Consider the following 23,862-nt stretch of genomic DNA (forward strand, 5'->3'; position numbering starts at 1 on the left):
GGAAATGCCTTTTGTAAGAGAATTGGTTTGCCAGCTGTACTCGTTCAGCAATATTGCTAATTGGAAGTGAATAATTTAATACTATATGATGATTTTGAATCTGGAACCAGTTATTTCTCAGGGCTTCGGGGGTGGAGTTGTTGCCTCTCTAGAAAGATTGTTTTCCTTGGATGAGTCTCAGTAGTTTCTCTTGATTTACTTGGAAGTTCTACCTAACTACCTGGCTCTACCCCCGCCCCACCTTGATCCACTTTGCAGGGCGATGACGAACCAGAGATCCCCATAGATGGAACAGAATTATCCCACTATCGTCAGCGTGCCCTCCTGCAATCACAGCCAGTGCGCCGGACACCTCTCCTCCACAATTTCCTGCACATGCTGTCCTCCCGTTCCTCGGGCATCCAGGTGGGAGAGCAAAGCACAGTGCAAGATTCTGCCACCCCCTCACCCCCACCGCCTCCCCCTCCGTCCTCCACGGAGCGCCCCAGGACTTCCGCTTACATCAGGCTCCGACAGCGGGTCAGTTACCCCACAGCCGAGTGCTGCCAGCACCTTGGGATCTTGTGCCTTTGCAGCCGCTGCTCTGGCACTCGAGTTCCTTCCCTCTTGCCACACCAGGACAGTGTCCCCCCTGCTTCTGCCAGGGCTACTACCCCTTCCTTTTCTTTTGTACAGACCGAGCCCTTCCATCCCCCGGAGCAGGCCTCGTCAACGCAGCAGGACCAGGGCCTCCTGAACCGGCCGTCTGCCTTCAGTACAGTCCAGAGCAGCACTGCCGGCAACACGCTCCGCAACCTCAGTCTGGGTCCCACCCGTCGCTCTTTGGGAGGCCCTCTGTCTAGTCACCCTTCGAGGTATCACCGAGAAATAGCTCCTGGGCTGACGGGATCTGAGTGGACCCGGACAGTGCTCAGTCTGAACTCCCGCTCTGAGGCGGAATCCATGCCCCCGCCCAGGACCAGTGCCTCTTCGGTGAGTTTGTTGTCTGTGCTGAGACAGCAGGAAGGTGGCTCTCAAGCATCTGTCTACACTTCAGCCACAGAAGGGAGGGGATTTCCAGCTTCAGGGTTGGCAGCTGAATCCGATGGAGGGAATGGCTCCAGCCAGAGCAACCCAGGCAGCATTCGCCATGAGCTTCAGTGTGACCTGAGACGTTTCTTTTTGGAGTATGACCGGCTTCAGGAGCTGGACCAGAGCCTGAATGGGGAAGCCCCCCAGGCCCCGCAGGCCCAGGAAATGCTCAACAATAACACTGAATCCGAGAGACCAGGCCCCTCCCACCAGCCCACCCCGCATAGCAGTGAGAACAACTCCAACCTGTCCCGTGGCCACCTGAACCGCTGCCGCGCTTGCCACAATCTCCTGACCTTCAACAACGACACCCTGCGCTGGGAAAGAAGCACACCTAACTACTCCTCTGGCGAGGCCAGCTCCTCCTGGCAGGTCCCCAGTACCTTTGAGGGCATGCCCTCAAGTGGCAGCCAGTTGCCACCTCTCGAGCGGACTGAGGGCCAAACGCCTAGCTCCAGCAGGCTGGAGTTGAGCAGCTCTGCTAGTCCGCAGGAGGAGAGGACTGTGGGGGTGGCCTTTAACCAGGAGACAGGCCACTGGGAACGAATTTATACCCAGTCCAGCAGATCTGGAACTGTGTCACAGGAGGCCTTACATCAGGACATGCCTGAGGAAAGCTCCGAGGAAGATTCACTCAGGAGGTGAGCAGATGCTTTCCTGGCTCCTCCTGCCTCCCTTACTTTCCTCCTGCTGTTTCTTCCTTCAGTCCTGCAGAGGTTGTGGCTGGATCTGGAGTGTCTGGGATCTGTGCATCTGGTTCTGATCTCCCTAGCTTCCGTTGTATCTTCTCAGAAGATCTTGCTCTGATGGCAGGAAGAGGATAAGGCCAAGCAGTATGAGTCAGGTGACTCTGCTGGCTCCTAGTCTGGCTGATAAGCTCCTGCGACCTTTAGCCTTAAAGGAGGGTTGAGGACGGGGTTAGAAAGGCATGAGGAGGTATACCATTGACTTCCCTGGCTTTGCTTTTTGACCTTCTTGATGGATTGTGTGTGCAGGACTGGTTATTGTGAAACAACAGAATGTCCCAGAGAGCCTAGGAAAAAAGTAGTGAGAGAAAATGCTGCCCGGGACATGTTAGTTTACTGGGTCTTCCATTGTGTTGCTTTGGACAACTTCTTAAACCTTATCTTTTGGAACATTGCGGCTTGACAAAAGAAAAAGAAAAAGTCTGTATATGTCAAGGGAATGTGCAAATTTGTTAAGAGATATATATTTTTTGGACCTTATGTTAGTTGCTTAGTTAAGATTCTTTGAGTAGGTCTTCTGGATGGATATTTACCTCGGGGTGGGGAAGAGGAAGAATTCATAGAAGGAAGGCCTCTCCATATTCAGATCGGCACCCCAGGCAGCTCTTTCATGGAAGAAGCAGAGTGGGTGTAGTTGATCGCCCACCACATGTTCCATGTATGGCTGTGTGTGCATCTATCTTGATTTATTAGGGACTTCTTTCTGTAATTCTGTAAAGGTCAAAGCTAGCGTAATCACCAACTCCCAGAATATGCTTGTTGGATCCAAACAGCATATTGCTCTGCATTACATCCTCTGTTGAAGCAACTGAAATTTCTCTGACATGAGCTTCTAACAAGGGTGGGAATATGGATTGTGCACATAATGTACTTGTTATTTTGGGAGAATGCTTTAGAGCGGTACCCAGCTAATAAGTATTTGTTGAATTACAGTTTTTTCCAGCACTTTGCTGGGCACTGTCAGGAATACAAAAGAAGTATAATACCTGGTCTTTGCTCACTGGCAGTGTACAATGTTGTTGTAGAGGCAAGACTTATTTACATGTAATTATATAAAAAATGTAAATGAGCCAAATGCTTCATTTATGGTACTGAGATTAAATGTGGTATAATTTCAGGGAAAAGGGAAGTATCATCAAAGAAGGCTTTACACGGTCAGGTCCTGAAAGACGGATAGGATTTGGAAAGGGAAAGACCTTTTTATTTTAGGGGAATAGCACATGCTAAGTGAGGAAAGAGCATGGTGTATTCAAGATAGTAGGCGGTTACTAAGGGCAGTTACTAACGAGAACACAGGGAGACTGGGTCAGATGTGAAAGATAGACGAAGTAATTGAAGTTGTTACTATGCCCGTATAATTGAGACCAGTTCTGGATTAACATCTGAGTTCCCAGCTTTGGAATATTTTGCCTTGCATAATAACCCATATCAGGAGCCTGGGACTCTTTTCTTTTTTGTCAAGAGAGGTGAGAAGGTAGTAAGCATAGTGCCTGACATATAGTAGGCTTTCAGAAGATTTATTAAAGGTCGCAAGAAAGGGACTGGCTCCAGTTATTGCTCTAAAAGCCTATCGGCATGTGTTTCATTAGCATCAGTCGGCTTGTGGTCAGCCTTTGTCCATTCTCTTCTCATAGTACTTCCTCATGTGTTGCTGTTCTGAGAATTACCTTAGTCATTTAAAATATGCTACTGTGGGAGTTCCTGTCGTGGCTCAGTTTAATGAACCCGACTAGTATCCATGAGGACGTGGGTTCGATGCCTGGCCTTGCTCAGTGGTATAAGTCGCAGATGCAACTCGAATCCTGTGTTGCTGTGGCTGTGATGTAGGCTGGCAGCTATAGCTCCGTTTCAACCCCTAGCCTAGGAACTTACATATGCTGTGGTTGTGGCCCTAAAAAGACTAAAAAATAAAATAAGATAAAATAAAATAAAAATAAAATGCTATGGAGTCCTCTGGTGGCTCAGTGGGTTAAGGATCCTGTGTTGTCTGGTTGCTGCTGTGCTTGGGTTTGATCCCTGGCCTCAGAATTTCTGCATTGCCTCAAGCACGGCCAAAAATAATACTGTTAGATAATAATTAGAGATGGCACTTACTGAAAGCCTACTACTGTGTTCTAGTTTTGCATTAATTCTAATTTCCACAGTAACTCTGTGCAAGGCAGGTATTAAATTTCCCATCTTACAATTGAAGAAAGTGTGGCTCAGAGAAGTCAGGTTTCTTGTTCAAGATCACGCAGGTCATTGAGTGGGGAGTTGAACTCTGGTTTGCATGACTAAAGATTTTTCCAAGCTGCCCTCCATGATGTATTTCTTAAAGTGATAATCTCATTTTTAGGTGAACCATTTTTGTTTCTCTTGTCTATTAACTTTTTATTATAGAGGTCTTCAAACTTACAAAAAATGAGGAAAGTAATATAATTGAACTCCCATGTACCTATCACTTGACCTTAGAAATTTTCAACCCTTCTTGTCTATATCCCCTACACACACCTACACCCAAAACATCATGTAATTTTGTCTGAAAATACTCCAATATGTTTCTTTAGAGCAATGCTGTCCAAAAAATGTTCTGTATCTGCATCATCCAGTATGTAGCTATTAAGTATTTGAAATGTGGCTAGTGTGATCTAAGGAACTATATTTAAACTTGATTTAATATGAGAAAAAAGAATGCATATGTGTATGTATGACTGGGTCACCTTGCTGTACAGTAGAAAATTGGCAGAACACTGTACACCAGCTATAAAGGAAAAAAATAAAAATCATTAAAAGAAAAATAAATTTAATAGCCAACAAAAATAACTTGATTTAAATGTAGTTAGCCATGTGTGACTAAGGTATTAAAAATCTCTTTTCTAAAATTATTTTTAAATAATAATCTCTTCTTAATAAAGTAGGCCATTTAAAACCCAGAAACTATTAAACATCTATCAAAATTTTTGTAGACAAAAAGTAATAAGTGTTGGTGGTTTAAATAAAAAAGTTGAAGCATTTAGAAATGTATGTTGTAGAAAATGAGGTCCCTTGTCATCTTGCTATAAACAGTGTTACACCTGCTTTTAAAATTTTATTTATTTATTTATTTTTGCTTGGTGGTTTTTTTTTTTTTTTTTTTTTTTGGTCAAACCTGAGGCATGGTGAAGTTCTTTGGCTAGGGATCGAATCCATGCCCCCTGCAGTGACAATGCCAAGTCCTTAACTGCTAGGCCACCAGGGAACCCCCTATGCTTTTTTAATTTTAAAATATAAAATTTTAAAATGCATGGTCCTCATTGTAAAATAGTGTGTTAATACAGTGTTTATATTATTTATGGAGTTGCTTTTCAGATAAGCTTGAATGAGGTGTACTTGAGAATTGACAGCCTACTCAAAGATGAGGTATATTGGAGTTCCCGTCGTGGCGCAGTGGTTAACGAATCCGACTAGGAACCATGAGGTTGCGGGTTCGGTCCCTGCCCTTGCTCAGTGGGTTAATGATCCGGCGTTGCCGTGAGCTGTGGTGTAGGTCGCAGACGCGGCTCGGATCCTGCGTTGCTGTGGCTCTGGTGTAGGCCGGTGGCCACGGCTCCGATTCGACCCCTAGCCTGGGAACCTCCATATGCCGCGGGAGCGGCCCAAGAAATAGCAAAAAAAAAAAAGATGAGGTATATTATATTGTAAAATATAAGTACACACCCATTAAAGAAGGGCCACCACTTCCTCATAAATTGAGGGGCTGCTTTCTGATATAAATCACTAATATATACATGTGTTACTCAGCATCTTCTGCTCCCTTCTGAAGGTCTGATATTCTCTAGCTGAAGAGCAGACTTTGCTTGGATTTCCCCAGCAGGTGTCACTGTTGGGCTGTTGCTGCTGCTGGTCTAGACTGGCAGGGAAGGAAAGGCATCCTTACTGCATGGATGCATGTCTACCTGAAAGGAGAGGGTTTATTCTTTGGCTTTGTAGTAGGAGGTAGACTGAGGAAGCAAGTTTTTGATCCTTGGTATTGCTGATATAATCTATAGTGTTTTCAGGTAGTGAGAATATTAAACAAAAGTGTGTATTTTCAGTATAGCTCTGTTACTGAATAGTGATAACCAGCTCATGGTTTATCTCCTTTTGCCCGTGGGCAGTGAAGGGTGAGCTGTGCATATGGTCTGACTCTAGATTACAATTTATAACTTGGATGGAAAGCCCTTTGCATCACCATGAGATACTTCTTTTGGAGTCTGATAGTCAAGGATTTAGCAGGAGAGAAGGGTATTGTGGCTTCTTGCAATAGGAGTCCTGTGGCTTGAAAGGCTGGTATTAGGGAAAAGAAAAAAATATTATTATTATTTTGGCTGCACTTGCATCATGCAGAAGTTCCTGGGCCAGGGATCGAAATCACTCCACAGCAGAAGTCTGAGCCACAGTAATGACAATGCTGGATTTTTAACCTACTGATCCACCAGGAAATTCCTTTTTGCTTTTTTTTTTTTTTAATCTTAAAACTGGAGAAAACCTAGAGTTTATTTAATCCAGTCTCTTCCTCTTCTTCTCTCCCTCCCTCCCTTTCTCTCTCTTTTTTAAGATGATGAGAAAACTTAAGTGCAGAGAGGGGAAGTGACTTTTTAAAGAGGCGCTTGTAGCAAAGATGGGGTTCAAACTCCTGGGTCCTAAAGAGGGCCCTCTTTTCCTTCTCCACTTGAAATTAGTGCTCTCACACACCAGTTTTCTTATCAAAACCTCTGTTGTTCCTGTAGATCATTGCCTGAGGGGGCTCTTCAGTTTCCTTTGTAAGAAATTGGAGCTCTGATCATTTGTAATTATTGTCTCTGGGTAAATGTAATCAACTCGGTATTTCTAGGGATACAGGAGAAACATTTTTAGTTATTGCCCTATAAAGAACTGCACTGTTTAGTCCTTATTTAAAAAAAAATATAATTTGGGGGGAGTTCTTGTGGCTCAGCAGTAACAAACCTAACTAGTATCCATGAAGATGAGGGTTTGATCCCTGGCCTTGGTCAGTGGGTTAAAGAATCGGGCATTGTTGTGAGCTATGGTGTACGTCGCATATGCGGCTTAGATCCTGTGTTGCTGTGGCTGTGGTATAGGCTGGCAGGTGCAGCTCTCATTTGACCCCTAGCCTGGGAACTTCCACATGCCACACGTGTGGCCCCAAAAAAGCAAAGATAAAATAGAGCATCGATTAGCCTTTTTTTTTTTTTTTTTTTTTTTTTGTCTTTTGCCTTTTTAGGGCTGCACCCGCAGCATGTGGAGGTCCCCAGGCTAGGGGGTGAATTGGAGCTGTTGCTGCAGGCCTACGCCACAGCCACAGCAAGCTTACGCCACAGCCACAGCAATGCCAGATCTGCGACCTGCACCACAGCTCACAGCAATGCCGAATCCTTAACCCAATGGGTGAGGCCAGGGATCAAATCTGCAACCTCATGGTTCCTAGTCGGATTCATTTCCACTGTGCCACAACGGCAACTCCCGTTTAGCCTTTTTTTTAAAAAAAAAAAAAAAACAAAATTTTTTTTGGCCACGGCAAGCAGCAGCTTGATGTGGGATGTCAGTTCCCACACCAGGGATTAAACCTGGGCCACAGCAGTGAAGCACTGAGTCCTAACCGTTAGACCACCAAGGAACGCCCTTATTAGTCCTTTTTTTTTTCCTGTCTTTTCTAGGGACGTTCTCGTGGCATATGGAGATTCCCAGGCTAGGGGTCTAATTGGAGATGCAGCCACTGGCCTACACCACAGCCACAGCGACGCAGAGCAATCTACACCAGAGCTCACGGCAACGCTGGATCCTTAACCCACTGAGCAAGGCCAGGGATGGAACCCTCAACCTCATGGTTCCTAGTCAGATTCGTTAACCACTGAGCCATGACGGAAACTCCTCTTATTAGTCCTTTTAAAGTGATCCAAATTAGGGAAGTTCACAGTTAAAATCTCAACAACTGGGGGATCAAATTTAGGCTAAATCTTCCCCAGCTGAACTGTTTCTGCATTCCTTCTCCAGATTGGTAAGGAGGCCTTGGTCTGAATTTACTGAGATTGAGTGTGTTCTGAGAACAGATGCCTTTTTTTTTTCTTTTTTTTTTTTGGTCTTTTTTATGGCCATACCTGCTGCACATGGAAGTTCCCAGGTTAGGGGTCAAATCGGAGCTGCAGCTGCCGGCCTACACCACAGCCATAGCAACACAGATCCGAGCTGCGTCTGTAAAACCTACACCACAGCTCACGGCAACACCGGATCCTTAACTCACCAAGTGAGGCCAGGGATCGAACCCTTATGGGTCCTAGTTGGGTTGATTACCTCTGAGCCACCACGGGAACTCTGAGAACAGATGTCTTTTGATCTGTACTTTTTTTCCCTTATGATAGAGGAAAGTTGGGGAAGACATTCATGGTTATAAGGATAAAATTTGCCCTAGAACCTTGAAGGTTAGTATTAAAAGCCTTCGTTAGATTTCTTGTTTTTGTTTTTGTTTGTTTTGTTTTTTAAGATAAATGAGGGAATTTCTCTTTTGGAGCAGCCTGAAGCCCCTTGGGGCTTCATGGGCCAATTAACTTACCTGATCCCTCAATCCCTCAGCTCTAGTCACCTGGGGATTCTCCCCAGACCTACAGCAGAACATTACTGATGGAGGGAAATACACGAATGGATATGTCTACAAGACATGGGCTAGTCACGGATCTGCAAGAGGGAGAAGGCAAATTAGGAAAGTACCAGTCTTCTCAGCATGATTGTAATATAGACAGGGGTCCATCTCAAGTAGTTCTTCTGTGCCACTGACCTTACGGAACCTACAGGGTTTACATATATCTGAAATCTCTCCAGTTTCTTTGGATGGGGTAGACTCAATTTATTACTCAAAACTTAACGCAGTGATAACCTTTGCCTTTGGGAAACCTGCCCCAAATAGACATGTTCTCTTCTTTGCTGCTTGTGTACTACTTATAGGTACTTCCTTGAGTTCCCTGGTGGCTCAGTGGGTTAAGGATCCAGCATTATCACCGCTGTGGCTCAGGTTGCTGCCGCAGTGCAGGTTTGACCCTGACCTAGGGAACTTCTGCCTGCCACAGGTGCAGCCAAAAAAAAAAAAGATACTTACTTATAGTATTGCACCCATAACAGAGATGTATTTGTTTCCCTTTCTGACAGTGAGCTTCCTGGAGGCAGTGATTTTGTCTATATCCCTACATATAAAATACTACTTGGTGCATAATAGGTACTCAATAAATGTTAGAGTGAACAAATTGAATTGAAATTACATCCCCTGGAGTTCCCATCGTGGTTACCCAGTAACGAATCCAATTGGTATCTGTGAGGATGCAGGTTCAATCTCTGGCCTCACTCAGTGGGTTAAGGATCTGGCGTTGCCATGAGTTGTGGTGTAGGTCGCAGACGCAGCTCAGATCTGGCATTGCTGTGGCATAGGCCAGCAGCTGCAGCTCTGATTTGACCCCTAGATGGGGAACTTCCATGTGCCGTGGGCACGGCCCTAAAAAGAAAAAAAAAAGTTACATCCCCTATGATTCAGTATGTAGTGTATATCCTTTTTGGCTTTTTTAGTAAAAAAGAAAACAAAAAACATTACTATATCATATCCTAAGTCTTCCAGAGAGTCCTCGATTCAGTCAGTACTTGTTGAATAAATGAAGTGGCATAACTGCAGTTGTCCATGGTAGGCACCTTCTATAACTTAAGCTGAGGTGACCTAGAATTTGTTCCTCTGATGTTTCACCATTGTGCCATGTTTCTAACTTGTGTATTGGTTGTACTAAAGCCTGTAATAAGTCTTATGCACCAGGTCAGTTGTCCTTCATATTGTCTCTCACTGATGACTCAGGGCCTGCCCACTCCTGGGCATCGTATTCAGGTTCCTCTTGAGACCATTTTGTTGGTCTTTGGCTTGGCATGTCAGTGATATTAATATCTCTGCCAGTCAGTGCCCTTTTTTTTTCCTCCTTAAAGACTCTGCAGTTTCAATGTTGGAATACTTGGTCTTGATAAAGTTCAAATAAGATGTGAATGAGCCAAATTAGATGCAAAGGTTTTGTTTCCCATTGGTACTTTATGTTTCTTTTAGTTTCTGTGGAAGGCTTTCATGGAATTTGCTTAGAAGTAGGATGTTTGGGGTTTGAGAGGGTGCTCTCATCTTGTTTTGGAATCTGAGCATTATTAGAATGAATCTTTTTTTTAGTTTTGAGATGATTTTTAAGTTCCTTTTTCTGGGGACAGAGTCCTTATATTAAAGAGTTTTGCTTTATCTCTAATTATGCCCCCAAAAGATAGGTAGAATTGTTGTCTTTGATATTCAGATTACAAATAAGCCCTTCCTAACTTGTGAGTTCTTACTCAGAAGTTTGAGATTTGAGGACAAAGAACAGGGAAGAACCATTAACCAAGGGAATTTAATTTGTGAATGGGCAAATCATGACTTGTTTCTTTTGGAAAAAGAGAGAACCATGCATTGAGAAGCTGAAAAGGAGGCAAAGTTATGTTCTAAGAGGGAAGCTGGGGCAAGATAAACCCAGGCCTTAACGGAGGAAGCTCCCGTGAGAGATTGTGGCTCTTGTTATAATCCTGGAAATCGGACTGGTGAAGTAATTATTATGCTGATTGATCAATTCATTCATTCATAAGGTTAACAAATATTTACTTATGAAGTACCTACTGTGTTCCAGATAACTACTTAAGCACCAGCAATAAGTCTCTTATTCTAATGGGAGAAAGACGATAAACATAAAAAACAAGCCTAGTATGCCACGTGGTGGTAAATTCTGTGGAGGAAAATGCTTTAAAATGTAGGGAGATTCTGGGGTGGAAGTCTCTAGTATTAAATAGGTCTTCAGAGGAAGTCTGGTAAGGTGACATTGGAGCAGACACTTCATCCTTCCTTTAAAAAAACAAAGGGGAGTTCCCTTTGTGGCTCAGAGGTTAATGAACCCGAGTAGGATTCATGAGGATGCCAGTTCGATCCCTGGCTCTACTCAGTGGGTTAAGGATCTGGCGTTGCTATGAACTGTGGTGTAGGTCGCAGACGCTCCTTGGATCCTGTGTTGCTGTGACTGTGGCCGACAGCTGTAGCTCCAATTTGACCCCTAGCCTAGGAACTTACATAGGCCACAGGTGCGGCTCTAAAAAGAAAAAAAAAAAAAGTAAGGGAGTAAAGTCTGTAGGCATCAGGAGCAAGGGCATTCTAGACAGGGAAGGGCAAATGCAAAATCTCTGAGATGCTCGGCTGGAACACAGCAAGGATGAAGTGGTAGGAGATGAAATTAGAGAGGTAATGGGGACCAGATTATGCAGGGCCTTCTAAGCCATTTAAGGGATTTTACATCTTACTCTGAGTGATTTGGGAGGCCTTGGGAAGTGGAGTAGCCTGATCTTAAAAGGATCACTGGCTGCTGATTGACAATAGACTGAAGAGGCGCTGCTAAATAGGGTAAATTAAAGTTAGGCCAACATCACACACTTCTAGATTAATTTGTGCTTGAGACCGGTGAAAACCTGAAGGTGGGAGTCAATGATTGTGTCAGAAGGGCCTGAAATGTTTGGATGAAGAGTTGCTAAATAAATAAAGAAATAAAGCGTTTTGGCAGGCATGTTATCTGCAACAAGACACCCCTATCCCCCAATCTTGACGGTTAATGTTATTGAAACTAAGGAAGGGAGAGTGAAAAATTTATAGTGAGCAAGGGATCATAAATGGAACTTTGGAGATGTCTGTTTTTTTCTGCTTACAAAACTAATACAAATTCATTTGTAAAAATTCAAGCAGAAATGTGTAATGTATCTATCTATAGCAAATGTCCTCTCTAGTGCTAACCACTGTTAACAATTTGTGTGTGTTAACTTCAGAATTTTTTTTCTATGCAAATGAAAGCCCATTTTTTGTTTGTTAAAGCAGGATCATACTAAATCTCGTGTTCCACCATTTACGTATTTCACTTAATATGTCATGGACATTTTTCCATGTTGATGTGTATAGATCTGCTACATTCTTTTTAACAATGGCACAGTGTTCCAACAATTGGATGCACCATAATTAAACAAGTCCTCTGTTGATAGAATCTGAATTGTTTCTGTTTTTTGCATCCACAAACAATGCTGCAGCATCTTTGTGTACTTGTGCAGGTGTTACTAGAGGGTGAATTTTCAGAACTACAATTGCTGGGGCTGAAGAGTATGAGCATTGTTAATGGTAAATGTAAATTGCATTATTCATTATAACTAAATTAAGATGTATAGACGATATTTTTGGAGTTCCTGCTGTGGCACAGTGGGTTAAGAAACTGACTGCAGTGGCTTGGGTCATTGCAGAGGCATGGGTTTGATCCCCACTCGGCAGCAGTGGGTTTAAGGATCTGGTATTTCCACAGCTGCAGCCTAAGTTGCAGCTGCAGCTCAGATTCAATCTTGGAAACTTCCTTATGCCACGGGTGTGGCCATAAAATAAAATTTAAAAAAAGGTATTTTCTACTTTATTTTAGTGAACGTCATTTCATAGATATTCATAATTTCCTAGATGGGACTCCTAATTCTGTGTTTTTCCCCCTCTCATAAGGTCTTAAGTTTCTCAGTAATAAATCCTACCCCCGGGATTATCAGGTAGTTAGAAAACCCATCTCTCTCTTTGGCAATGTGAGAGTGAGACAGAGTAAAAGAGCAGGTACCATTGCTGTAATCTTTTTACCTTCTCTTGCTCACCTGCCTAATTAGGTCACTCTGTGTTTGAGCCTCTGAATTCTGAGTTTGATCCTTGATTGTATCCTCCCTGTGAGGGGGGACTTTTCCTGTGAAGGGCAAGCTTGTAAATATTTTAGGCTTTAGGTAGGCCAGATGGTCTCTGTTGCAAATACTGAACTTTGCCATTATAGCAACCATAGACAAGATGTAAGTGAATGAATGTGGCTGTGTGCCAATTAACTTTATTTATGGACACCAAGGCGATTTTCATATAATTTTCACGTGTCATGAAAGAGACTTCTTCTGATGTTTTTCAGCTATTTAAAAATATAAAAACCATTCTTAGCACATGGTCTGTACAAAAACAGGCAGCAGGCCAGATTTGGCCGACAGGCCGTGGTTTGCCATTCCCTGCTTTATGTGACCATGACTAGCAATGGAAGAGAGTCAGGTGCTGGGGTAATAGAAGGCGTTATGATACTGAGAGCCTGGAAGAAGTACGTAGGGGGCTCCTCCACTTGTTCTCTCTGTACTTTGGACTAGATGTTCTAAGTATTGTCTCTCCTTCAAGATTCTTGGAAGGTTAAAAGCAGGCTTTAGTGTATGAAGAGTTTCTTGTTTCCTCTGCTTTTTGCCCTGAAGCCAGGTTTGCTAACCTAGCTGTATATCTGTCTTGGGAATTGTTTGCAAGTGAGGAGGCTTACCCTGGTTTTGGGGAGGGTGTGAGCCTCCAGGTCCTCCAGGTGGTATGTTTGACATATTGCAGGCACCCCCCCCCTTGCAGGTCAAATTAGCACCTGTTAGGCCGATCCAAATTATCCCTCATCATCCCTCTTTCTGAGGCTGAATGGTGTAGAGCCAGCAGTGTGCTTTGTATACACATGGAGAACTTGAAAAGGTGTAATTGCTTCTGTCAACTCAGAGTGTTGGAGTGCTACAGGGACTACAGTGGGCTCTATATGTATGTATACTGCAAATACGTTTGGAGCAATTTCCCATGTACGCATCCCCTCCCCTTCAGGTCCCCTTCTCTACTGTGTCTGTTCGGAGTAGTGCTCTCAAGGATGCGTTGGTGGTTTTGCTAAGACAATAACACCAGGTGTATGGGGTTCCTTTTGCATAATATATTTTGCTTATTGTAATCATTCCTAGCCCATTAGAGCTGTGCAGGTAGCTTCTCCTCCTTCTCTTGGATTTCTTATATATTTATTGGGAGGGGGAGGATTCAGTACATCTTATTTCTGCTCCTTCTTGGAAGCACTCCTAACAATGTGTTCACATGAGCAAATTTGGCTTTAGTGGGTGGGTCTGTTATGTTAGCCCAGAGATTGCAAAATAACCTTAGGTCTTCCTGTTTGGCCATCACAATGTTATTAAGAATTTCAGTTTTTTTCTACATAAATTCGGATTTCTGGACTCTATTGAAAAAAAATTAAATCTGCCTTATATTCCCACATAATAACAATCAGCAGAAGTTGAATAGTCGTTGCCCCTTAGTCGAGGCATAGACTTTGGGCTGACTTGACCCATTTGTGTTTCCGCCTTAATTCCACTTTTGTGTTGATGGTTATGCATTAAGTCTAGCAAAATGCGTTGATGGTTATGTGTAAGCAAGTATTCTCAAGTTCCCTACCACTTGGCTCCACCAGGGGGAGGCAGTACCATCTCCTCTACCCCACCCATCCTGCCCAATTCACCCACAAGGGGCTCCCCTGCTGGCTGTAAGCTGACATGCTGACAGCCCCCTCACCTGAGAAGCTGCCTGACTTTTTTAACAGCAACAATTAATAGACTCCTCCTCTGTTTCCAAAGAGGGAAAGTGGGGGTGCCAAGCTTATTTGCTGGCTGGGGCACAGTTTGGTGAGCAGATCTCTGTCATGTCAGGTTATGCATTATGAAAGTAACCTTCCTTTAATGATGCACTGTGTAAAATCTTGGAGAAGAATGTCTGCACCTCTCTCTGTGAGCAGAGCACCTTGGATAGAGGGGTGGGTTCCAGCGAAAAGGCCAATTGATTTAGATGTCACCTGCCAGAAAATTAAAATCAAGTTAGAGCAAGAGTAGAAAATGATAATAATAAAGGAATCAAAGGCTGAAAGTATGACCTTGTCATAGAAGGAGAATTGCAGCTTGTTAACATTGTGCCCTTATCCTTAGCTGCATCAGAAAGTATGAGTTTGAATCTTTTTGCCTCTTTTACTTTTCTCCTCCACTATATATGTGCATATGGTTTTCTCAATTTTCCTCCATCTCCTTGTTGTCTCCTTGGACCACTTCTCCTCATTAGCAAGGTGGCTTTTATCCTTTCCTTTCTTTGTAACCTATTTTGGGGGTCTTTTTTCACTGTGATTTAAAAAACATAATGTAAGTTTATCCTCTTAATTTTTAAATGTACGGTATTGTGGTCTATGCACATAATTGCAGAGCGGATCTCTAGAACTTTTTCTTCCTGCAAGAGTGATGTGCTATACTCTTTGAACAGTCCTCTGTTTTCCCTCTCCTGAATCCCCTGGCAACTACCATTCAGTTTTCTTTTTTTTCTTTACTTTTTTGGCCGCCTTACCATGGCATATGGAGTTCCAAGGCCAAGGATTGGATCTGAGCCTCAAGGCAATGCTGGATCCTTAACACACTGTGCCGGGTCAGGGATCGAACTTGTGTTCCAGTGCTCCCAAGACGCTGCCAATCCTGTTGTTTCACAGCAGGAACTCAATTTTCTTTTTCTATGAGTTTTATTACTTTATTTATTTTTTATCTTTTTATTACTCAATGAATTTATCACACCTGTAGTTGTACAATGAAGAGTTTGATTACTTTAGATCCTCATATAAGTAGAATCACACAGTAGTTGTCTTTCTGTGATTGGCTTACTTCATGCAATATAATGTCCTCAAGGTTCATCCATGTTGTAGCATATGACAGAATTTTTCCTTTTTAAAAAGTGAGTAAGGAGTTCCCACTGTAGTGCAGTGGGTTAAGAATCCAACTGCAGCAGTTCAGGCCACTATGGAGGCACAGGTTTGATCCCTGGCCCTGTGCAGTGGGTTAAAAGGATCTGGTGTTGCTGCAACTCTGGCATAGGTTGCAGCTACAGCTCAGATTCAATCCCTGGTCCAGGAACTTCCATATGCCGTGGATGCGGCCATTAAAAAATAAAAGGTGAATAATACCCAGTTGTGTGTATGTATCAGATTTTCTTTATCCATTCCTCTGTGGATGGACCTTTAGGTTTCTTCCACATCTTGGCTATGTGAATAATTCTGCAATGAACATGGGCGTTCAAATAGCCCTTTGAAATTCAGTTTTCATTTCTTTTGGATATATACTCAAGTGGTGTTGCTGGGTCATATGGTGGTTCTATTTTTAACTTTCTGAGGAACCTCTAGGCTGTTTTTTCATAGCAGCTGCACCATTTTACAATCCTACCAACGGTGCGCAAGGTCTCCGATTTCTCCACATCCTTGCCAACACTGCTATTTTATGATTTTCTTTGTATGTGAGAGTTTTATGGAACAATTACATTTCAATAGGCATGAGGCAACATCGTTGTGGTTATTTGCATTTCCCTGATAATAAGTGACATGGCACATCTTTCATGTTTGTTGGCCATTTGTATATATTCTTTAGATATATGTCTATTCAAGTCCATTGCCTGTTTGTAATTTTTTTTTAAGGGCCACACGCAGAGGTTCCCAGGCTAGGGGTTGAATTGGAGCTGCAACTGCCAGATCCAAGCTGCATCTTTGATCTACACCACACCTCACGTCAACACTGGATCCTTAACACACCGAGCAAGGCCAGGAATTGAACTTGCATCTTTATGGATACTGGTCAGGTTCTTAACCCACTGAGCCACAATGGGAATTCTTCGTTTTATTTTTTAATTTAAAAATTTTTATTTTTTGGCTACATGATACAGTGGCTTGCTGTGGGATCTCAATTCCCAGACCATGGATTGAGCCTGGTCCACGATGGTGAAAACTGCCAAGTTCTAACCACTAGGCCATCAGGGAACTCCTTAATTGTTTGGTGGTTTGTTTGGTTTTTTTTTTTTTTTGTTATTAAATTATAGGAGTTCTTTATATATTTTGGATATTAACCTCTTATTTGATAAATAGTTTAAAAACATTTTGTCCTGTTCTGTGCATTGCCTTTTTATTCTATTGACTGTTTCCTTTAAAACTTAAGTAAAGTTTTAAAAATTTGGTCAGTCCCAATTGTCTATTTTTGTTTTTGTTACCCATGTTTTTGGTGTCATATCTAAGAAATCATTCCCCATTCCAATGTCATAAAAATTTTCCTTTATATTTTCTTCTAGGAGTTGTATAGTTTCAGGTCTTATGTTTAGGTTTTTAATCCATTTTGGTTTAATTTTTATATATGGCATAAGATAAAGGCCCATCTTCATTCTTTTGCATATGGATACCCAGTTTTCCCCGTACATTTGTTGGAAAGACTTTCCCCATGATGTAGTCTTGGCACCCTTGTCAAACATCATTTGAACATAAAGAAGGGTTTATATCTGGGCTCTCTATTCTGTTCCATTAGTTTAGATAATCTGTCTTTAATGGTATTAGTACTGTACCGTTATAATTACTGTAGCTTTGTGATATGTTTTGAAACCAGAAAGCGTTAGGCCTCCATCTTTGTTTTTCTTTCACAGGATTGTTTTGACTATTCAGAGCTCTTTGAGATTCCTTATGAATTTTAGGATTTTTTTTTTCCTCTTTTTGCAAAAAAAAATGTTTTTGGGATTTTGATAGGGATTACATTAAGTCTATAGATTGCTTTTGGGTATTATGGACATTTTAACAATATTAAATCTTCCAGTTTATGAACATCAGATGTCTTTCTGTTTGTGTCTTTAATTTTTTTCAGCAGTGTTTTATAGCTTTCAGTGTACAGGTCTCCCACTTCTTTGGTTAAGATTATTCCTAGAGATTTTATTCTTTTTGATCCTATTATAAGTAGGGTTGTTTTCTTAATTTCCTTTTCAGCAGATGTAACCCTTTTAAAATTAAAACAAGAAGGAACTTTTTCCCCAGAAGTCCAGTGCTCGCTCTTTCTGGCATACTTTTCTGATTCTTTTTTAAGCTTCTCTATTATGAATTCTCAGAAATGAGGCAGAAGCTAGGCTGGTCATTTTCTGTTAGTTTCTTGAAGGCAAAGGACCTTTGCTGTAGTAGTCATCCTAACAGAGTTGCTGAATTAGTTTTATTTTAGTTTTTTCATTGAAGTATATTTGATTTACAAAGAGTTGCTGAATTTTTAGCCCCCTCTAGAGACACTAAACTTGGCAGCTGTGTTAATAGTACTATTTTGGATGTGATAAGGTGAGAGAGAGAGGGAGAGGTAGAGATAGGGAGAGGGAAAGAGAGAGGTAGATATATCAGAATGTGTTTAATGTGTGAGGCCAGGAATTGAACCCACATCCTCATAGATCCTAGTTGGGTTCGTTAACCGCCAAGCCACGAAGGGAACTCCTTATATTCTTTTTTTTTTTTTTTTTTTTTTTTTTTTTTAAATGTCTGCACTCACAGCATATAGAAGTTCCCTGGTGAGGGGTTGAATCTGAGTCACAGCTGCAACCTATGCCACAGCTTTGACAATGCTGGATCCGTAATCCTCTGCACCACAGCAGGAACTCTCTTATAATATATTCTAATAGAAGGATTTGGATTTGAGAAATACTAGATTCAAATTCTGGTCCTGGAGTTCCTGTCGTGGCTCAGTGGTTAACTAACCATGAGGACGAGGGTTCGATCCTTGGCCTTGCTCTGTGGGTTAAGGATCTGGCGTTGCTGTGAGCTGTGGTGCAGGTAGGCAGCTACAGCTCTGATTCAATCCCTAGCCTGGGAACTTCCATATGCCTCAGGTGTGGCCCTAAAAAGGCAAAAGAAAAAAAAAATCTGGTCCTATTGTGTGATCTTGGGTAAGTTATGTAGCCTCTCTGAACCTCAGTTTCCTCAATTATAAAATTATTGTGCTGTGGATTGCGTGAGTTAAACATCAGTTGCTTTTACAAATTTGTATACTCAAGAAATGCCAACTGTTTTCTCTCTTTCTGCTCAAAAAGTAAATAAATAAATCCAAAAAATAAAACAACTCATTTTGTCATGACATATTCCCTACAGGTCATTTTCTTTCCTATCTGTTTTAGTGTTATTTTTTTTAGACCTCAGTCTTCTGGAGTATCTGTGAAATCTCACCATGTAAAATTAAAGTAAACCAAGTACATAAAAAAGTGAGGTGCCTCAGATAAAGAAAGGCTGTTGTGATAGGGCTGGTGCTAGTTACTCCCATTAGTCACTTGGAGCAGACACAGGTTCTGTTTTAGAAAGTGTAATAATACAAAGAGTAGTTTGATCCATAGCAAGGGAATGGGATGTTATCTTCATTTTTCCTGCACTCCATTACAATGATTTGTAAAAGAAAACAAAAAAACAAAAACCCACCACCGACAAACTGGTTCTTCCTCTTAATAAGAGCTAGGGTATAAATAGCGTTCATTTCTAGGGTCATCTTCTACATTGAAAAGGAGCAATCTAGGGCAGAAGTGTGTTTCAGAGGAGAGAGCCTGATTGAGATTAGGTAGACATGAGCATAAAGTCATTCTAAATTGACATTGATCCTTTTGAGCAGCACCAGTCTCTCATGCTTTGGACATAGTGACCAAGTTTGCACTGAGTTTTATTGTTTTAGATCTGTTTTCAAATGTCTTGTTTGGTGTTTTGTTTTGGTAGCCAAGGTTCCCTTGAGTACAGATGTGATTACATTAGGCTTAATAAGCTAATAACTTCATGGATGTTGTTTTAATGCTATTGTAACTAGCTCGAAAGTTCCAGAAGATCAGGAACTTTCCTTCATCTACTGATACATAACCAATCGCAAAACAAAACTAGTGACTTAAAATAACTGTTTTATTATCTTTCATTGTTATTTGGGTAGACTGGGCTCAGCTGGGAAGTTCTTGCTGGCTTTCCTTGGGGTCTCTGAGTCATCTGGAGACTCATTTGGCACAACTAGCCCTCTCAAGGACTTGTCTCTCTACGTGGCCTCTCCAGCAGAGGAGCCAGACATTCTATGCAGCAGCTTAGAGCTTCCAAAAGGGACAGTTCCAAGAGGGATAAAGTGGAAGCTGTCCATTCTCTTAAAGGCTTAGGCCCAGAACTTACCACGTTCTCCTTATTGAAGCAAGTGGCAGACTGGTCTAGATTCAGTGATTTAGTGTGGGAGGAGACCAAACAAGAGCAAGAATACCAAGAAATATGGCTCTTTGGAGGTCCATCTTCAGATTCTACTACAGGAACCATATTATTTTATATACTAATATAAACCCAATAATAAACACTTGGTAATTATTTGTGGTTTGAATCGGTGGTTGAGTGGACCAACAGCCAGATAGGTGGATGGATGACTGACTGCCCTTGTTGGTTTATTTGGGTGAAGTTCATGTGATTCTTAGGGCTCACAATACTCATGTTTATTCCTTTATAGTACTCATCCTTCTTCAAAACATGTCTTTCTAGGAAACCACCTTTTTAGACATAGTAACTTGGGTGGCCAGAGTACAATCATGTTCCCTGCAGACACTTTTGGGAGTTATAATCCAAGGAAGGAAAAAATGATCGCTGTTAGACTGGGTGCTGGCTACTAATGTTCTAACTTAATCATAACCACCTTTTGAAATAGGGATTTTTCCCCTTAAATTGGATGCTGAGGATAATGCACTGGCCCAAGGTCACACAGCTAATAAGTGACATAAGATGAAGAATTAAACTGCAGTCTGTTTCTAAAGCTACAGCACTGACTTGCTTCATATATTAGTTATTCATTTTCCCTTGGTTAATCTCAGATGATTAAGATAGAGGGTTTCTCAGCAGCAGCACTATTAGCATTTGGGCTGAATAATTTATTGTGGGGAGCTGTCCCAAACATTGTAGGATGTTTAGCAGCAGTCCTGGCCTTTACACCCTAGATACCAGTGCACCCCCCCCCCAGCCCCCAGTTGCAACAACCAAAAACACCTTCAGATATATGTCTCCCCCTCCCATTGAAAACGAATGATAGGATTTCTCTTGTGGCTCAGCGATAACGAACCTGACAAGGATCCGTGAGGAAAGGGTTCCATCCCTGGCCTTGCTCAGTGGGTTAAGGACCTGGCCTTGAGCTGCGGGGTAGGTGGCAGAGGCGGCTTGGATCTGGCATTGCTGTGGCTATGGTGTAGGCCAGTGGCTACAGCTCCGATGAGACCCCTAGCCTGTGAACTTCCATGTGTCGTGGTTATGATACATAACCAATGGTTATGTAAACCACTGATAAGTTATTTCATGATTTGCCTTCCTTTGACCTTGCTGGGTTTTGCTGTTACATCTCACAAGGAGCTGGCGGTGGCTTCAAACCATCTTATTTTTATGATAGTTATAATCATACAGCCTCCTTCTGATGGTCTTGAGTCATTCTTTTCTCTCATTGCCTCTCTCCTCTTTTGCCTTATCTTTTTGCTTTTGTCTGATTTGGCTAAATAAAATGCAGCTGGATAAAGTGTTTGTAAGGACCTTTTACACAGGTATCGATTCAGCAGGCTTTCAGATCTCTGAGATTATAACCATTAGTGCCAGTGAAAAGAAGGCAATTTAGGTCTTCTAATTATAGTGGCGGGTGGGGGGGATGCATAATATTTAGCAAGCTGAGAATTAAATGGCTTCCAGATTCTACAGAGTTAATCTTCAGGGTAGTATTGATTGACATGCATGTGCAGTTCTTTTGGGGAACGGGGGAGGAGAGTGGAAATTGCAGTTTTTCTACTAATTGTACCTTAGGTGTCATTTATGACAATTTCATGTTGTCTAGACAGAGGGAAATGGTGGAGAAATTATTCCAGTGGAGTCAAATGCTGCGTCCAAAGGGAATCAAGAAGGTTGCTGAAGTCAGAATGAGGGTGGAAGGGCAAGTAGTATACCCCCAGAGGCGAATCAGTGAAAATCAAATGTCACTAAGAGAAGCAGTTCAGAGTGAACCCAGGATATAAGAAAAGTGATTGTACTCTGAGCTTTGGTTAGCTCAAGGGCTAACAGTGGATTGTTTGGGGGCCCAGCTGGAGCCTCTGGCCTCTTTTCTATTTCTGTAGACTCCAGAAACCTCATTACTTGAACAGATGTGAGCCAGGAAGGCTGCCTCTTAGCCTCTGGTTAATAAATGCTCTAGCCCACTGTGCATTCTTTTTTCCTCATTCTCTTATAAGGCTTCATTTACTAACTTCTCTTTGCCCTCCTGATGTTGGCCCTAAGGTTTTTACCTCATACTATGTAGTGTTTGCACTCTACCAGGATCAGTGGAATGAATGGCCCTCATCAAGGGTTTTTAAAATTTCAGGTCAGGAATATGAATGTAAAAAATCATTTGAGGAGTTTCCATCGTGGCGCAGCGGAAACAAATCCGACTAGGAACCATGAGGTTGCGGGTTCGATCCCGGGCCTCGCTCAGTGGGTTAAGGATCCAGCGTTGCCGTGAGCTGTGGTGTAGGTTGCAGATGCAGCTTGGATCTGGTGTTTCGGTAGCTGTGGTGTAGACCAGCAGATGCACCTCCGATTAGACCCCTAGCCTGGGAACCTCCATTGTGGCCCTAAAAAGAGAAAAAGACAAAAAAAAAAAAAAAAAAAAAAAAAAAAAAAAAACCATTTGAGAAGAAATGTACAAGGATTGTTGTTTTTGAAGCAGTAAATGATTCTACCATATCTTCAGTACAGTTCCTTTGTAAAATTAGTGGGTCTAGAGATAGATTTTTTGAATTGTTATTCTGAATAAAATTATCGGAGAGTTCAAGATTATTGAATTCTGTAAATCTCTTCTTGATTTGGGGGAAACCCGTCAGTTAGGGAGTACTTCCTCTTAAAGGTCAGACTTGCATGTCACAGCTGTTGCTTCTTGTAGGTATGTGTGCATGCGAATATCAGAACTAGCTGTGAAACTTGTTATTGATATGATCCTATTCATCCTTTGATGAAAAGCCTCTGATCTAAAGTCCTAGTTTGAAAATATCTGTGGTGAGTTCCCTCTGTGGTGTTGTGGATTAAGGACCTGACTGCAGTGGCTCGGGTCCCTGTAGAGGTGTGGGTTCGAACCCTCACCTGGTGCAGTGGGTTTAAGGATCTGGCATTACCACAGCTGTGGCATGGTTTGCAGCTGTGGCTTGAATTCAATCCCTGTAATCTCTGGTCCCAGGAACCTTTTTTTTTTTTTTTCCTTTTTTTCAGGGCCACATTTGCAGCAAATGGAGGTTCCCAGACTAGGGGTCTAATCGGAGCTACAGCTGCCGGCCTATACCACAGCCACAGCAATGCCAGATCTGAGCCACATCTGCGACGTACAGCACAGTTCAGGGCAACACCAGATCCTTAACTCACTGATCGTGGCCAGGGATTGAACCTGCCACTTCATGGTTCCTAGTCGGATTCGTTTCCACTGCGCCACAATGGGAACTCCTGGTCCCAGGAACTTCTCTATGCAAAAAAAAAAAAAAAAAAAAAAATCTGTGGTCTCTGGGCAGACCTCCCAAGTCTCCCAAATAAAAAGAATTTGGAGACAGAGTAAGCATGTCCATGTCTGTCACCTTGGACCTTTGAGTTCAGATGCGGGCAAAAGTGAGATTTTATTATAAATTGAAGTTTCATAACTATAGTTTGATGTGTTGAGGATTTCTAAGAGCTAAGCATAGCTCTAGCCAATCATTTTACAATTGAATTAAAAATAACCACACACCTAACAGTCAGCAGAAGGGGAGATGTTTGCAGAGTGGTCTGGCTGGCTTTTCCGACAAGACCTTTGTATAGATAGATACACAATTGCGCACCCTATAGGAATTGTGTCCAGCTTCTTCCCTCTTGGTGTCTGTGATTATGTTGTGTTCTGATGTCTTATCATCTATTGCTCACTGCACAGAGACATTAAAAAATATATTGTTTTGTAAAGATGTTTTAAAGCTTTTCTGGTGAAAGGCATTATTTTGAGCCCTATGAATTGTTTATGCTTGGCGATAGTAAAATAAGGCCAATCCACATGACAGGCACTGAGCTCTTTCTATAGTATGTCTGTTTTTTTCCTGAAGTTAGCCTTTTAGCAGTGCCACCTTGCCTTGGTCTACCCCCCAACAGAGGCAGGAATTGCCTCCCAGGCTCTGCTGGGAACTACCTCTTGTGCTGTAAATGCACCCCTAGAACTAGGGGGCCCTACAGTGATCAGATGAGTGCCTATCGTTGGATAACTTAAAAGATAATTGCCAGTGTGTGAAATGGGGAGGCTTGGATGCCTCCGCGTTGAATCAGAGATGTCAATTTGGAAATCATAATAGAAGTGTCGTTTCAGAACACACAATTAT

At 42.2% G+C, this 23,862-nt stretch overlaps 1 protein-coding gene across 47 annotated transcripts in view; it reads left to right on the forward strand.

Moving 5' to 3' along the window:
• AMBRA1 (autophagy and beclin 1 regulator 1) overlaps positions 1–23,862 on the forward strand; it is a 183,711-nt gene that overhangs the window by 37,370 nt on the left and 122,479 nt on the right. For 20 of the 47 annotated variants that reach the window (XR_014836999.1, XR_014837000.1, XR_014837001.1 and 17 more), the window contains 2 exons: positions 259–405; positions 676–1,712. Coding sequence is in view for 41 of the 47 variants with exons in the window: in XM_085011255.1 (XP_084867381.1) it covers positions 259–405; positions 676–1,712 (1,184 nt within the window). In the remaining 6 variants the exon portion in view is untranslated. Of the gene's footprint in view, positions 1–258; positions 1,713–23,862 lie in introns of all 47 variants that reach the window. The other 27 variants (XR_014836996.1, XR_014836997.1, XR_014836998.1 and 24 more) reach the window with 2 other exon arrangements.

The sequence above is a fragment of the Sus scrofa genome, chromosome 2, assembly GCF_054392235.1.
Source record: "Sus scrofa isolate SSC_HxYL_T2T_F1_AM1 chromosome 2, Sscrofa_HxYL_maternal_Yorkshire_Landrace_v2.0, whole genome shotgun sequence".
Taxonomy (NCBI): domain Eukaryota; kingdom Metazoa; phylum Chordata; class Mammalia; order Artiodactyla; family Suidae; genus Sus; species Sus scrofa.